At 44.4% G+C, this 16,534-nt stretch overlaps 2 protein-coding genes across 3 annotated transcripts in view; one reads left to right on the forward strand and one right to left on the reverse strand.

The window, feature by feature from the left end:
- The window catches only part of LOC111866095 (5-formyltetrahydrofolate cyclo-ligase), a 42,933-nt gene extending 30,523 nt beyond the window's left edge, over positions 1 to 12,410 (reverse strand). Inside the window, exon 1 of the mRNA XM_023854679.2 lies at positions 12,276 to 12,410. The gene's annotated coding sequence lies outside the window, so the exon portion shown is untranslated. The remainder of the gene's footprint in view (positions 1 to 12,275) is intronic.
- LOC111866094 (transient receptor potential cation channel trpm) overlaps positions 1 to 16,534 on the forward strand; it is an 89,036-nt gene that overhangs the window by 11,017 nt on the left and 61,485 nt on the right. Inside the window, exons 1-2 of one of the 2 annotated variants that reach the window (XM_033752109.1) lie at positions 14,982 to 15,073; positions 16,236 to 16,315. In XM_033752109.1, the coding sequence (XP_033608000.1) occupies positions 15,029 to 15,073; positions 16,236 to 16,315 (125 nt within the window). In that variant the 5' untranslated portion in view covers positions 14,982 to 15,028. Of the gene's footprint in view, positions 1 to 14,981; positions 15,074 to 16,235; positions 16,316 to 16,534 lie in introns of those variants that run through there. The other variant, XM_023854677.2, reaches the window with a different exon arrangement.

Consider the following 16,534-nt stretch of genomic DNA (forward strand, 5'->3'; position numbering starts at 1 on the left):
AATTATGTGTCGCCTTCTTTATAACTTCGGGGATGACTGAATATAAGTCTCCACCCCCAACAGTTCCTCTATTATTCCGTGCTTATCTGTTGCTGCGGAAACGTGTTAATTTCACAGCAGCGGTCTGGTTTTCCCACAAGCCTATGCACTGAACTATTCCTGCTTTTAGGCGTCTTGTCACAGTATGCATATCATGCCACATGAGTCCAACTCAGTGATCTACTTTATGAATCCCTCGCATCTGTAATACGAACATTGCAGTCTCTCAGATCATTGTAAAAACCTTTTTTTTAATGCTAGTGGGGTGGGACTAAGTGCTTTGTACTGCGGCCACTTCTGGCCTATTGTACCAGCCCCAGATGATAGGTGAGGGTGATTGTGGAGCAATTGGTGAAATGAAGATTGGCAGGGGAAACCGAAGTACTCGGAGAAAACCCGCCCCAGCGCCACTTTGTCCACCACAGATCCCACTTGACCAGACCCGGGATTGAACTCGGGCCGCCGCGGTGGGAAACCAGCGACTAACCGCTTGAGCTATGACACGGCCCTTGTAATAACCTTAGTATTACCTGAATGTCTGAACCGGTCCTCAGAATACGTACGTATATCATGCCACCCGAAGCCATCTGAACGGCATATTCCTGAATTACTTTCATCATTAATATTGTACCAGCGCTTCTTGTTACGGGGCTGCTGTTGTGTCCAGCTGGGGAGATATGTTATCACGCGTTCCACCTTTCTGGCTGTCGGCCCCAATCAACCTATGCACAGTTTATCGTGGTGATTTCCCTCCACGCGGTAACTGCCTTCAGACCATTCGTATGGTGGGTTGGTGATCATTTTTCGAATAATTTTAATTTACAGTATTTACATTTTCAGGTTTCCTTAATAAACTTTGCTGTATATCTTTCAATAACTATGTTCCCGTTAATAATCATAATTTTGTAACCCCTTCTGTTAATGATTACGACCTCCCTTCTCTGACCGCACTCATTTGGGGCACCATTTACTTGTAATAATGCTCAGCGCCGTCATAATCTCGCTCAGGTGTCTAGCGTCCATGGCATCGGCTAGATCAGGCATGTCAAACTCAACTTGTACAGAGGGCCACCTCAGCCCTATAAATAATAGTCCAGGGCCGCACTTCAAAATAGAAATATACATTAGATTTTGATACAAGGAAATTTAATTCTATTTATTATTTAGGAATAATTTCAATATAATTACCTAAAGTAACATATCTTACAGTTTTAAAAAGCAAGAGAATGCCATTTTTGACAAGTATCAAACAGATTTTCAATCTCTAAAAAGTGAGATTACACAATAAATTATGTTAGAAATAGCAAAACATTGAATTTCCTGCAGCCTGCTAATTTATGTCTGCGTGAGACTTCTTGTCTTCTGGTCTGTTGGAAAATTGTCTTTACAAAAAATATTTTTACTACAATTTTAATATTGATTTTAATATCAATTAGCTCTAAAAGTTTAGGGGCCGCATGCGGCCCGCGGGCTGCATGTTTGACACGGCTGGGCTAGATGGATGGATCTCCGTCGTTTCGCTCTGGTCGGACCCTGTCGACAGATTGGTGTTACTCTGACTAGCCCGAAAGCCCGAATCAAACTGTTCCAAAATGCCTCCCCAAAACGTCCCAACCACTGCTCTCAGTCGCCGAACCAGCGCTTCTCTTTCACACGCAAACCAGTGCAGGCGCTACTCTACATCTCTTCCGCGTTCTTAAAATCTGCCTGCAAAGGAGTAGCTAATTCTTCCCCGTTCGCATGCCAACTACTCTTTCTAGTTGTACACTCAGAGTAACTAACATTTCAAGAGAGAACACTGCTGCCTCTCACATTGCTGAGGTAATACCCTTAACATCACTAAATGCCCAATCAAGTCTTCATGAAGTTTGGTATGTTATGCCACCTGAGGCCATCTCTAGGGCGCACTTAGTAAATCTCTCAAGTCAGTAATACCACCACAGCATCCTCTCAGATTGTTGAAATAATAATCTTAATATTTCTTGAATGCTTGCACCATCGTAATGTAACTTGATATGTATATCATTCTACCTGAAACCGCCTGAATGGCGCACTACGTATATCGCTCCCATCAGTAATACTGTAAACATTGTGCACAGCAGTTTTCCTTGACGTAGCTCAAGCGTTTGACAAGGTCTGGCACACTGGACTACTATAGAAAATCAAAAATACATTCCCCAGTCCATAATACCTACTTTTAAAGTCATACATCACTGAAAGACACTTTCAAATAAAATATAACAGTTCATATTCAGATCGGGTGAAATCAGATGTACCGCAGGACAAAATCAGCACAAGTTACATTCACCACGAAACGCGTAACCTGCCCGCAGGTTACCATCAATAATATGCAAATGCCCTTCCAAACCGAAGTAAAATACTTGGGATTATACCTCGACCAAGAACTGACATGGCAGAAATACGTCAAAACAAAGCGTCAGGAATTAAATTTAAAAGCACGAGAAATGTCCTGGCTTTTGGGCCACAAATCCAAGCTATCCGTAGAAAACAAACTTCTACTAAGTGTACGCAGTGTGTCCAGGTTTTGTTAGGACTGTGTTCATTAAAGATACTAGACGTGAATTATTTTCAAAATTTCACCCTTTTATTCCAAATAGTATCCTTCTGAATCATATATAGCTGGAATCGATTGAAAAGTTTTCGAGAACAGTCACTGTACCCCTTTTGTGGAATCGCATTTAAAACTGCGGTGGATTACCTTTGGATATCCTGGATGGTGTCGTGACGGTCTCCCTTCATCGCCAACTTACCTTTTGAGAACAACCAGAAATCTGCTGAAGCCAAATCTGGCGAATACGGAGAATGATCAAGGACTGTGATCCCTTTTCTGGCCAAAAAAAAAATTGCGCACGATCTTCGATTTGTGGGATGGGGCATTGTTGTGGATGAGAGACCAGGAACCTTGCTCTCGATATTCAGGTCGAATTCGAAGAATTCTCGCCCACAAACGATTGAGGACTCCGAGGTAATAATCAGAATTCACTGTTTGACCTTCTGGCAGAAATTCCTTGTGAATGATTCCTTTGGAATCGAAGAAAACAGTTAGCAGTGTCTGTACTCGACTCTTTTGCATGCGCATTTCTTTGGTTTTGGCTTCTTTAGGCTCAATCACGCTGCACTCTGCCGCTTTGTGAGAGGCTCATATTGAAAACACCATGTCTCGTCACCAGTAACAATCGATTTTGTAAATTTTGTATCACTTTGGGCCGGCCGTAACATGTCTTTGCAGTGTTTCACTCTGGCATGTTTTTCATCGCCTGACAGCGCGTGCGGTAGAAACCGCGCACAGACCTTCCGTTTGCCCAAATCCTCGGTCAAAATTTGATGCACAGTACTTTTTGATAATCCCAAAAGCTCCTCGATGAGTCTTGCAGAAACACATCTCTCTGATGCAAGGATTTCGGTTACTTTTTTCGCATTTTCTTCAGTGCGACTTGTTCTCGGCTTTGATGCACGTGGAGCGTCTTCAATGTCCTCCCTGCCGTCACGAAGTACAGCGTACGATCGAAAGGTGTTCGAGCGACTCTAACAATCACTACCATACACACTTTTCATCATTTCGTACGCTTCTCCGGCTGTTTTGCCTAACTTCAAACAAAATTTGATGTTGGTTCTCAACCGCCATTTTCCGACGAGCGTCAGAACAGTACTGTTACATTCAAGGTGAGAACACATGATGCAGCGATGCTTGCGCTTTGAAATTATAGACAGCCACAGCTGAAACTTCAAGAATCTTAACGCCACAACTCGCCAACAGATGTCATTGCAGGGCAAGAGAAAAAAAAAAGAGAGTCCTAACGGATCCTGGACACACCGTGTATAATAAAACCCATATGGACATATGGTATACAGCTATGGGGCTGTACAAAACCATCAAACACAAATAATTCAAAGACTTCAATCCAAATTCTTGCGCTCAGTAGCTAAAGCACCTTGGTATGTCTCCAACTTTACTATTCACATCATCTGAAAATCCCATTTGCCAAAGAAGAAATACATATATTGTCAACACTCTGCCATCAGAGCATGCTCGGACACAATAACAGACTAGCTGTAGAAATTAGCAACCCACCAAGTGTGAGAAGAAGATTGAGGAGACAGTGACCGTCTGACCTACAACAATCCGCAGATGACGAAGATTAAAACCATCACAATTCCTCTACAGAGCCTGTCAGAGTATCATCAGTGGATGATTTCTCTACTCAAGACACCTACTTAGAACAAATTTACTTATTACTCCGTATTATCGAGAGTAGATTGTAAATATGCTATTAATTAAATAAAAAATAAGTAATAACTGCTACCTCTCAAATTGCTGAGACAGTAACCTTAATGTTACTTCAATACCCAAACTGATCATCATTAAACGTCAAATGTGTGTTGTGCAACTTGAGGTTATCTCAACGGTGTATTGTTTTCTTTATTGCTAGTGGGGTGGGACTAAGTCCCTTGTACTGCTGCCACTTCTGGCCTATTGTACCAGCCCCAAATGATATGTGAGGGTGATTGTGGAGCAATTGGTGGAATGAAGATTGGCAGGGGAAACCGAAGTACTCAGAGAAAACCTGCCCCAGCGCCACTTTGCCCTCCACAAATCCCACTTGACCAGACCCGGGATCGAGCCCGGGCCACCGCGGTGGGAAGCCAGCGACTAACCGCTTGAGCTGTGGCGCGGCCCTCTCTCAACGGTGTACTTCATAATTTTTCCCTCATCAGTAATACCAACACTGCAGTCTCAAGTTTTTGAAGCAATGTTCTTAGTATCACTTGAATGCCTGGGCCGATTGTTATGAAACTTGATATTTGTGACATGTCAACGCATTGTCAGGCAACGGCTCTTTAAACACCTCGCGATTCGCGCATGCAACAATAGGACGAATGTTCATAGCTCGTTGCTAAAGCCAGAAATATATACAAAAGACAGACCTTTTCATGTATAAGGTGCGAATGGCGCTGTTGCCGTGTTGATGAGGTAATAGTGATGTAGGTGAGGATGAATATGTGATCAGGTGGTGCTATTTATGTGATGTCTCTACATTGTGTGGAACATGAGATTTCATTGTCTGTTGATGTTTATGGATGTTTCGTTAATGTCTGTAAGGGTATGAGTCTGTCTGGCTTTCCATACAACGATGGTGACGAGGATGAATGAGGTCGAAACGTGAAACAGGTTGCTAACCTGTTTTTATAATCGAGTTTGGCCTGCAGTTGTGACGTGTGTACTGTGTCTAAAATATCTGCCGTTATATGCTTGTCAGATAATGACTTATCAAATTACGTTAACATACTTTTTTTTACTAGTGGGATGGGACTAAGTCCCTTGTACTGCGGCCACTTCTGGCCTATTGTACCAGCCTCAGATGATAGGTGAGGGTGATTGTGGAGAAATTGGTGGAATGAGGATTGGAAGGGGAAACCGAAGTACTCGGAGAAAACCTGCCCCAGCACAAACCCCACTTGACCAGACCCGGGATGGAACCCGGGCCGCCGCGGTGGGAAGCCAGCGACTAACCGCTTGAGCTGTGGCGCGGCCCTACATTAGAAATACGATGGGAGCCAAAGTCGACATATTGGCGGTCTCATTGAACGTACGAGACCTTCCGTAAGGCTGCCTGCTCATGGCATGATGCACCCGCAGAGATGGTCTATAGACTAGTTCTGTAACAGATGACTGGGCCATGCTCACGAGTTTCATGTTTGCATTTCTTCTCGGTGCTTGGTGATTTATGGCACATGTACCTACTGTGGTTCGCACAGAAATGTTTACAACGTGTCTGTAAATTCCATGAAATACAGCGCACCTTGTGATCAGAGAGCGCAGGCGGAAGTTGGGTTTTGATGTCATTGATTGAGAGTGCAGCTGTACTGTGTGACCCAGTGACCTGTTGCTGCTGATAGTAGTTTGAAAGGACGCGAACAGACTGTGAGCCTCATGTTGTTGTTACTGACGGAAACTTGGAACACGATTAGGTTGGCAGCATGCTGCTGCTGTTACTGGCAGTGACTTTTATGGACCGAAACAGATTGAAATGGCAGCACTGGACTCTGTGACCTGCTATAGCTCGAGCCAGAAATATTTTGTCTTCATATTCGGTAAAGTTCAGCTTTGATGCAGGGGGCGGAAAGTGACAGAAGCTGCTAACGATCTTGAAAATATATCTCATAACAAGCAGACAGACAAACGTTACGGACACTGAAAAGTGGGCTCACAATGCTAGAATAAAAGTATGTATTCGGGCAGACAACTTTGATATTTGGAAATCGAGAGGTTTCCCAACACATAGTCAGTCAGTCTGTAATCTCCATAGTAGTAACTGAATGTGATACGTGGAAACCATCTTCCCTTGAGTTTCTCTGGAAGTGGCGGTACGGGCGCATTCTTGGTACTAAATGAAATAGTGGATCCCTGTATAGCCGCGCCGTCAGTCGGCATGACAAAGAGAGTTTCCGAGTTTGCACCGCTAAATGATGTTAACAGCTACTTGTCTAAGAATAGACTTGACTATACTGCCGCTTTGGTGACTGAAGAGTGAGAAAGGTGAAGCAGTGGAGGCGGTTCAATTTTCATGTTCTGCTTCACGGCAGATTAATTTGGTGCAAGTTACACCGACAGTAAGCGGCCTCCGTAGTCTAGAGGTAACGTTCCCACCTCATGACTCGTGGTACGCGGGTTCAAATACCCGGCGGAGGTCGTCGAATTTTTAAGGGCGGAAAAATTCAGGGAACAAGTCCTCCGGGAGGGACTTCACGGCACGTAAAAGAACCTCATATCCCCAAAGGGGATCACTGAGCCAAATTCCAGGACGTTTCCCGCCCAACAATAGTCTCTAAGGCCTCTGATAGATGGGGGAAGCATTATAGACACCGCTAAGCAAGTGGCCGAACTCGCTTGCTCGGCGGGACTGATGGTACGCACCATTTATCGGTAGGGTAAAGAGACTGGTAGAATATCATAGAGGGAAGCACAATAGATCAAACTGGTCGCGGTGCATGGGGAAACCCACCCTCTCTAAATAACTAATACACTGGCAGTAACTAGAACGGACGGCCGCGCCATAGCTCAAGCGGTTAGTCTCTGGCTTCCCACCGCGGCGACCCGGGTTCGATCCCGGTTCTGGTCAAGTGGGATTTGTGGTGGACAAAGTGGCGCTGGGGCAGGGTTTCTCCGAGTACTTCGGTTTCCCCTGCCAATCTTCATTCCACCAATTGCTCCACAATCACCCTCACCTATCATCTGGGGCTGGTACAATAGGCCAGAAGTGGTCGCAGTACAAGGGACTTAGTCCCACCCCACTAGCAATAAAAAAAACTAGAACGGACGGGAACAAATCGATAGCCTGTTGCTGCTCCCCCCAAGATTTTCAACGAACATGAACAAATTGGCAACCCCAAACGGCAATAACCGCTGCTCTACTGTTGACAGTAATTTGAAAGTACAGGAACAAATCGGCAGCCTGCTGCTGACGAGAACGAATTCTCTACTTGTTGCTGCTTCTAGTAGTAACTTCAACGAACGGGAAGATTTTGACAGCCGTGAACTGCATCACCCACTGCACCGCTGCTACTGACATCAGCATGAATGAAAGGGCAGCAGACTGCCAGTTGTGGAAGCCTGTTGGAACGACATGAAGTAGGATTTATTCTACTCAAGAGATTTTCATGCCGTCAACTCTGAGACGTAATAAAGATTAAGTAAGAAATAGATCTATGTAAAGCAACGAAAGTACTGTGACATAGAAGCTAGAAGAGACAGTTGTTGCAAGGCGATGGCACATTGAACACGCTGCGACGTCATCAAACAAGAAGTCGTTGCTAGGGATTGAATAAACGCGCAACATCAGAAGCACTATTGGAGACGTTGTTTCCTGTGCGGTCCGTGCCGAGGTTATATAGGGAGCACGAACGAGACATAATGCTCCACTCGGACCTTAATAATGATGTACTTGGTCTGGAGAGGCTGCTAACGCATAAGTGGAGGTTAAGAGAGCTGTTGCAAGTAACCCAGAATTCAGCATGTAAAACGGCAATTAGATGGGTGGCCAAAACAAGCAGACGAATGACCCATAGAGAGGCTCTCGGACGTTGGGAAACAATCCCTCAAGTTCTGTGGCCTATCGCGATATCGCTTATGGAAATGGATGGACCAAAGGCACCAACCGATGTTCATGGCCCTGTAAGAATAACATATGTATATCAACTGAAAGAGAAAGCCAATACGATTGCAGATTATTTAGAAAACCAGTACACATCTCATGACCTGTGTGACAAAAGCCATGAGCGACAGGTAGAGACTTGAGTCCAAGCTCTGCTCGCATCTGTAGACGACACTCCGTTGGGAAAAGTATGACTTGTGAAATACATAAATTAGTAGATTCGTTGAAATTGAGAAAGGCTTGTGGATTTGATGGTATTCCAAACGAATGCCTTAGGTATTTTCGAAGAAGACCACTGGTACAGTTGACACATTTATTTAACCACTGCCTTCGGTTGTCCCATTTTCCTAAGCCTTGGAAGTGAGCAAAAGTTATAACGTTACTGAAATCTGGTGAGAACCCCAAATTTCCTTAAAATTTACGTCTGATTAGCTTCTTGTCTACAACAGACATGCTGTTCGAGAAAGTTATTCTGAAAAATAGTCCAAAAGCACATTGAATAAAGAAAACTGATCAATGCAAGCCTGTTTGGTTTCAGTGCCCGTCACAGCACGACGCTTCAGTATGAGGCTTACGGACCACGTATCCTTAATTTTCAGCAATAACATGTCTACTGCTGCTGTATTCTTGATATTGAAAAGAACATTTGGTAAGGCATGGCACCTTGGATTGCTACATAAATTATCGGAGTTAAAATTTTCGTTCAGTCTAATTAAGCTTATTAGCTCTTTTCGCTCTGAAAGAAACCCCCTATTCAGCCGATCACAGTGATTGCGCAATATGTCTTCGCCCGTTCGAACATTTGGATTGTCAGTTTGAATTCCACTAAGGGCATGGATATCTGTCTGCGTTTAATCTTTGTTTGTGTGGCCCTGTGTAGACAGCGACTTTTCGTCGGGTTGATCCCCCGTCCGAAGAGTCCTACCTGCCGTTTAAGATTAATAAACTGAAATGAAACGAAGCGTTTCACTGATGCCCTATGCTCCAAATGGGAGAAACTGGAATAAGTGGATGGATGGACGGACAGACAAATTGCCTATTCAAAAGAGGACGATTGAGCGCTAACATTAAACTAGCTGTCCATAAAGTAGCAATTAGATCGGTAATGACTTATGCTTGCCCCGCCTGGGAATTTGCGCCAGATGCCCTTTATTGAAAATGGGGGCGCTTTATTATAAGACAAGGTTCTCCGTACTGCTGGTAAAATTTCAAGGTGCATACTAGTCTGTGAGTTGCACATGGTTTTCCGAGTACCGTATATACAGGTGTTTCACGACTTTAGGGCATAACTGCAGGAGGTGCTTTCCTAGGTCTTTGTGATCAAAAAAAGTTCTAATAAACATGTGTCCGATTTTGGACGCTTACGGCGTTATGAACGTTTTTTCATTCCCGTACACGCCCTCGTGTGAACCGCGTCTGTCAGCTGGAAGGTCGCTATTTTTAGCCAGCTACAGACAGAGCGTTCTCGTTATCTCGACACTTGAGAGCTACCTAAGGCGGGGTGGGTTGGTCTGTCCGGCGCGGTTCACAACCGAGCGTTTGCCTGTGTTGCGGCCGGCGGTGGCATTTTCGAAAATCAGCCTTAAGCACCAATAAATTCAAATTAAAGGTAATTTCACGAAGTTAACTTTACAGTCATACTTTAAATGTATCATGAATTACGCTGGTTTATTATTTTGTTCCGTTTATTGTCAGTAATCGTTACCTTCTATTCTGAGTTTAAAACGGTCATAACTCCGTAACCGTCCAAAATCTGACACATGTTTATATGAACTTTTTTGATCACAAATACCTAGGAAATCACCTCCTGCAGTTATGCCCTAAAGTCGTGAAAAACCCTGTATGTGATTACATAACGAAATTGTACAGGAAGTAAGCAGTCTCCGTACAAAATCATGAAAATACAAATGTTGGCGACATCGGAAAACATGAAGCCTGACATAGAAAATATAAAAGGCCTAAACTTGGCGGTGGTCAAGCGTACGGCCGTTCAAGTGACTAGGTAGCCGTTTTAACATGAGCTACATGTATTAGGGTGCTGTGCCAAGCGTAAACTGACAAGAGGCCTTGTATATATGTGCATGCATATATGCTAGAGTTACATGTAAAACTAAATAGTAGGTATGGGCCGCCCCATAGCTCAAGCGGTTAGTCGCTGGCCTCCCACCGCGGCGGCCCGGGTTCGATCCCGGGTCTGGTCAAGTGGGATTTGTGGTGGACAAAGTGGCGCTGGGGCAGGTTTTCTCCGAGTATTTCGGTTTCCCCTGTCAATCTTCGTTCCACCAATTGCTCCACAATCACCTTCACCTATCATCTGGGGCTGGTACAATAGGCCAGAAGTGGCCGCAGTACAAGGGACTTAGTCCCACCCCACTAATAATATAAAGAAATAGTAGGTATCCACAAGGAACCGAACTGTTGACAACTAACTGTGTAGAATGCCGACATGTAAAACTGTAAATAATTTCACGCGTATTGGTGACTAATAACGCGGACGTGGGTTGGATGAACGGGTTCATTTACTCCTTATACACTCCACCCTGTAAGTACACGTAATTATAGCACTATCGCTGTTTCTGCACTTTATGATTCACTGTTACACTCACGTTAGTCGCCTTCTGGTAACGCAGTTAGAACACTGGAACTATAACAACCTCACCGAACTACACACTCCAAATATTACACATAAAGTCTTCTCTTCACAGCCGCATTCTTGCAACTAACTCTTAATTACACTGCACTAATCTAAGTCAAGAGCCAGAGTCATCAGATTTACCTTACGATTGGCGGTTTATCGCCAAGCCCCTTGAGACTTACGGCCAGATATTTTTTTCAACTGAACACTTGCGGTAATAATCCTTACATAACATCCTCTCTGACGAGAAGATGGGTTTATCTCTTATGAATATGCTTGGCCTTATAGCATGTTATAGAAATTCTTCATTTTGCGCTGTATACAACAATATACAACCTCTCATGTGGCTTGAGATAATTCTCTGAAAACAGTCACATCTATACGTATGTCTTGCGGCTGTTTACTAGCTCATAGAGCTATTTGCATATGAACTATAGGAACCATTCCGTTGCATTAAGTCAAGTACCATCATTGTAACGATCATTACCTTGTCCTCTTCTGGTACAGCTTCACTGAGCTCTTTCATGATCTGTCGCACTACAGTGGCTACCTTTAGCTTGTTGTCAGACGAACTGGGAGCCTATACTGACAAGCCTGTTCTGAATTTCCTGTTGTAGATGCTGCTGACAGGGGTGTTGCACGATTTTCCCATCCATCTGCGGTGCCTGTGATTGCTATTGTTGAGTGTATTGACGCAGTGCAGCTGCATAGGACTGCTCTGGTGAGGTGAACGTAGAGGAGAACGTCCTCCCAGGGAATCCTTGGGAGCTCGTTGTGCTCCTCTCCTTTTTCATGGCTGCAGCCTCGGTATGACGCTGAATGAGGTTTCTCTCCTCCTGCTAGGGTGCAATTACAACAGGGCATTCCGTATGCAGGTGACCACCACCGCGCGACAAATATCTGTGGGGTTGCTTGCAGTTGGCCCAGACATGGCCGAAGCTTTGACAGTTGTAGACTGCGTAAGGCCAGTCTGAGCTCTGTATAACTCTACCTTGATGATAATATGGTTCAGGCTATTCAGTTTGAAAATCTCTTGAGATTTTACGTTTCTCGTTAAGCTAACAGGAAATATAGGATGCGTTTCCACGTAGGCATGCCCGTAGGGTGCTCTTCGACTGGCCGTCATTTATCTCACGTTAATGACGTTGAAGCCTAAATCCTCAAGGCTGTTGGAAATATATTCCGCCGGCGTGTCTGGGGGATGGAGACGGATTACTTTGCGGAGTTTGAGGGGAAGGTAATATAGTGGAGATTATTTTTCTCCAGGTAGGTTTTCATGGCTGAATTCTCCGCAATTAATTCTGTTATAATACGAGTTCCGTTTCGTGTGTTTCTGAAGTCGTGCTCTCCTTTGGCATGTTCTTTAAGTCGCTTTGTAATCGAATGAGGTTTGGGGATAGAAATCATCACTATTATTGGCGACCTACCTGATTTTCTTGGAGCCTTCTGCTCCAGTAGTCTTCATGTCCTTGTCAGTAGTTCTGAGAGGTGCGAAGAAGTTGCGAGTTGAAGCTGCTTTTGGAGGCAGCTTGACAGCTGCGGATGTTGGGACTGTTTTAGTCGACTTCTTGGCTGACTGTGAGGTATCATTGAATTTATGCCTCTTGCCTCTCGTAACTTCCCGGAAGTCGTCATCCTGGGCCGGATTCCAATGAGGTTTTGTTTGCTGTTTTACCTGTGTACTCATGGCCTTTAATTCCATCAGTGTTATCGCGTACATGCCATGAAAGCAGTTTCGCGTCCGGACTTTTTCAGCGACGTCAGCGTCTGTGTTCAATATTTCCGTAATCCAGGTACTGTGATATCCGCCATTTTGATGTACACTCAAGTTTACCGCTTGTTTGTTTTCTATCACACAGCGCTGCACACTCTGACTGCCGGGCTGAAAACTTCGCCGTTTTCACCTTCACCAAACGGGAGTTGACCATGAACACACTACGCAAAGTGAAGTCCTTAAAATCCACTCTCTCCAACCCACGTTTGGTTCACATTGCTCAACCCAATCAAGACCTGTTGTAGCTCCTCACCCACTCTGAACTCGCGTGCCTATATGTGCCTTAACTGCTGTCTTACTCTTTGGCTAAAGTCAAAATCAAAGTCATATTACGACTGACGGTCAGTCAGTCAGTAAGTCTTGGTGTCGAACCCCATCTGGGGCTCATTACCAGATATTAATTAGTACCGTTTGACAATTACGGTCTTATTTTTGAAGCTACAACAGGTCTTCATTATATAGGCTTCGCACGAACCACACAGAAAACAAGTCGATTGATCCCCATAGAGTTTATTAGCGCGCTGACTGCTGCCTAGCAACGAGTTATACGTCCACTGAGACACAACTTCCATTGTTGCACGTTGGAACGTGGTTACCGAGCCGTTGCCTAGAAACTTTTTGAGCCAATCCGCTACGATATAGATGACATGTACTACTGATTTTGACCATGGTAACTGACAGACTCGTCATCTCCTCAGAGAGGATGCCCCGCATCAACAAAACCGCATCTCTCTGACTAACAAAAATCTGGTGTTGGGCCCCAGATCATGCTTGACACTAAGACCGTCTAGCCGACCGACCGCCAATCGTAATGTGACTTCGACTTTGAAGTTAGTTAATTGTGAGACAGTCGCCAGCCAGTAAGGATGTGATTACGGAAGCAGATACATTGTTGGGATCCGTTACTAGGCAACGACTCTGAAGACATAACAAACTGAGAAGACTTAGCATGCACTATAGTGAAAAGTCGAGTGCGTGAATTAGCGAGAGCGTCATAATCAGTTGTAGTTACGATTTAAAAGTTCTCAATAAATCCAATTACCAATGCAAACCCCGTGTTTAGTCACTAACACGTGACAGTACTAATTGACGAAAAGCGGTCATTTTTACTTTCAGGGAAGATCATAAATTTCAGTATTTGAAAACAAACAGCTCAGAACAGCTCTACATAACGGGGATGGAATAATGGAGTCCGATCGCTGTGCTAAGCAGTGCAGGGGGATACAGTGGATGTATACAGAATTTTGTTGGGGAATCATTTTCGCGCATCGGCCATTTTTTTGTCTATTTCTTCCCAGTTGCCCGGATCGGACCCCTTTCTTTATCCAGTTACTCTTGTGTCTCATGACCCATTCCATTCTCTATAACCGTGCGTATTCCATTGGCCTGTACGCTTTATTTATGCACGTTGTCGTGATATCCGTCCACAAGACTACACGTTAGCACAGCCCCGGAGACCAGAATCCTAACAAATCACCGTCGTTAAAAATGTAATACTTGTTTTTAGCTTACTTTCCTTTTTCTTAAAATAATGAAATAGGTTTCTATCACCTTATTGTCTACTTATTCCCCCGCCCCTAATTTTTTAGGCTTGCGTGATCACCTTGTTAGCTGTCTCTCTATGTATCTCTCCCATTTTCTTTTTTCATTTTCTGGTCGATCCTTATCATACCAAAGGCAAGTACACGATTAGTGCTTCCCTAAACTTCTTGTTGATTCTTCATACACCATAGCCTTCAGTTGGACAGCCTGGGCTGGAATTTTCTTTTCGCTACCGCATCCAAACCTCCTCCGGAGTCCATCCAGCCTCCTATCAGTTGGGTTCGGGGCTAAAGCTCCCGGAGCATGAAACTAATAATGAATTTCTGTCTTGTGCAGGGATTGCGAATGCGTGGAGCTTTACTTCCACACGTCCTTACGGCATGTTTCTTAACTTCGGGGATGTATTTACTTTATTTTACGAAGACGTCTTTTGAACAGGTGTATACAGCTCTGTGATATCCTATTGTTGTACTTGTGTTGCAGCATGTTGTAAATATTAGCCAGGACTCGTACTTCACTATCAGCCTGTTGCGTTATAGGTATTCGTTGCTTAGAAAGCGGAAAAATAAATATTTGCCACAGAAGCTAATGTCGCTATGTAAAACTGTTGGGTGAAATACGAGCAAGTGATTCATTGTGTAGACTGCTTCAGCAACGGCAACGACGCCACGAATATGGCGTGTTGAAAATACGAACTAATGTTATCAGGGGCCAAATTGTGACATTTGGTCATGGCGAACAATGAAGAGAAGTAGAACATTGTTCAGCGGCGACGGTAAGGAATACAGGCAGCACAGCGAGGTCCCAAAAATGTTGCGGGAACACCAATCGATAGTAGGGACGGCCACGGCCCAGCTCCCAGAGATGCTTATATCACATAGGAGAACAAAAATCCGCCTTATTCCTAAGGTTTGTAGAGCATTCCATTCGCTTTTATGGCGTTACAGCAGGGCTCATAGTGAAAACAGGGCAGAATGAATTGAAAAGTGCGTGTTTTGAATTTTGTCATCAAGTTGTACAAGAAACCAAGGTAAAGGTAACGTTCTCACTGTGCGTGATTAATTGAGCATCACTTGGTGAAGACGTATTGGGAATTGGAGGTATAGCTCCAGCATTCTTGACCACTGCACTAGCTTCTCACCCCGGCCTCTTTATCGCCGGGGAGAAAGACCCCGGTGCCCATTTTGTAGTAGGCTGGGTAGGCCCCGGAGTCGATCTGAATGCTGTGGAGGAGAAAAACTCTTGCCCCTGCTGAGACTCGAACCGCAGCCATCTAGCCCGTAGCCCTACACCGACTACGCTTATAGTTACGAATACCACTAAAGGGTTAATAATATGGGGATAATTCTTTGCTGGTTGTGGATAGGTTAAGAAACACATAGGCGTGTTCTTTCTGGGCAATATGAAGCGATTTACTCGTAGGTGAAAGTATTCGTGGTACATTTTTTTTCCCCTTGGCACTACAGCCCCAGTGGGCCTAGGCCTACCTCCATGAACTTCGTGGTACATATAGTTGCCATTGCCATTACCAGGTCAGATTTCTGTAGGAAAATATCTATTGTGGGAAGCGAAATAAATCTACGAACACTCCGTCAGGTAACAAAATCAAGTGTTGATGTGATGTTGCTGATGTCGTGGAGATGTGATTTGGAAGAAGCTCGAAAATCCAGTGAATGCAGTTCGTCTTTACTTTCCTTTTTTCCCAAGGGAAAGTAAAGGTACCCGATATCCATGTCCGTATCTCCTTACGCGTACCAGTGGCGAATTTTGAAGAAACTTAGTGTTCATGTTATGTAGTTAAGCGCTATTCCACAGTTTTTATTTCCTGCCGACATGAGAACTTCTAACGTTGGATCGAGATTAACGCCCTGCCATGGCATCCTGATCTTTCATATGATAAAAAATCTAATGTACGCAAAACTTTAAGGACACTTTTTGTACAGCATAGAATAACAACGTGACGGTCACTTGAAATATATTGTTTCATGGCAGTAACGAATGTAATGTGAAATTGAGCACGGGGACGTCTTAGTCACGTTTGTGTCTGACAGTTGCTGCTGTTTCGTTGCAGGCCGCACGGTCCTGGATAGAAGCTAACTTCCAGAAACGAGAGTGCATCAAGTTCGTACCCAGCCCCAAAGATGATAACAGGTAAGCAGTCTGAAGGTGAATAGCAAACAGTAAAGAAGGGCGGCAAGAGCGTCTGGAAGGGATGTTATTGTAGGTTGGTTATCCTTGAGTCAAAACCTTTCTCAGCCGCGGAGGTCGCAACTGGTGGGGCATCTGTACAACAAACGAGAATGGCGAGGGCACACCAAGGAAACTGGCAACCGCAACGCATTTCCGAGACTTGTTATCAGCCTGATTTGA

Source organism: Cryptotermes secundus, unplaced genomic scaffold (assembly GCF_002891405.2).
Source record: "Cryptotermes secundus unplaced genomic scaffold, Csec_1.0 scaffold318, whole genome shotgun sequence".
NCBI lineage: Eukaryota > Metazoa > Arthropoda > Insecta > Blattodea > Kalotermitidae > Cryptotermes > Cryptotermes secundus.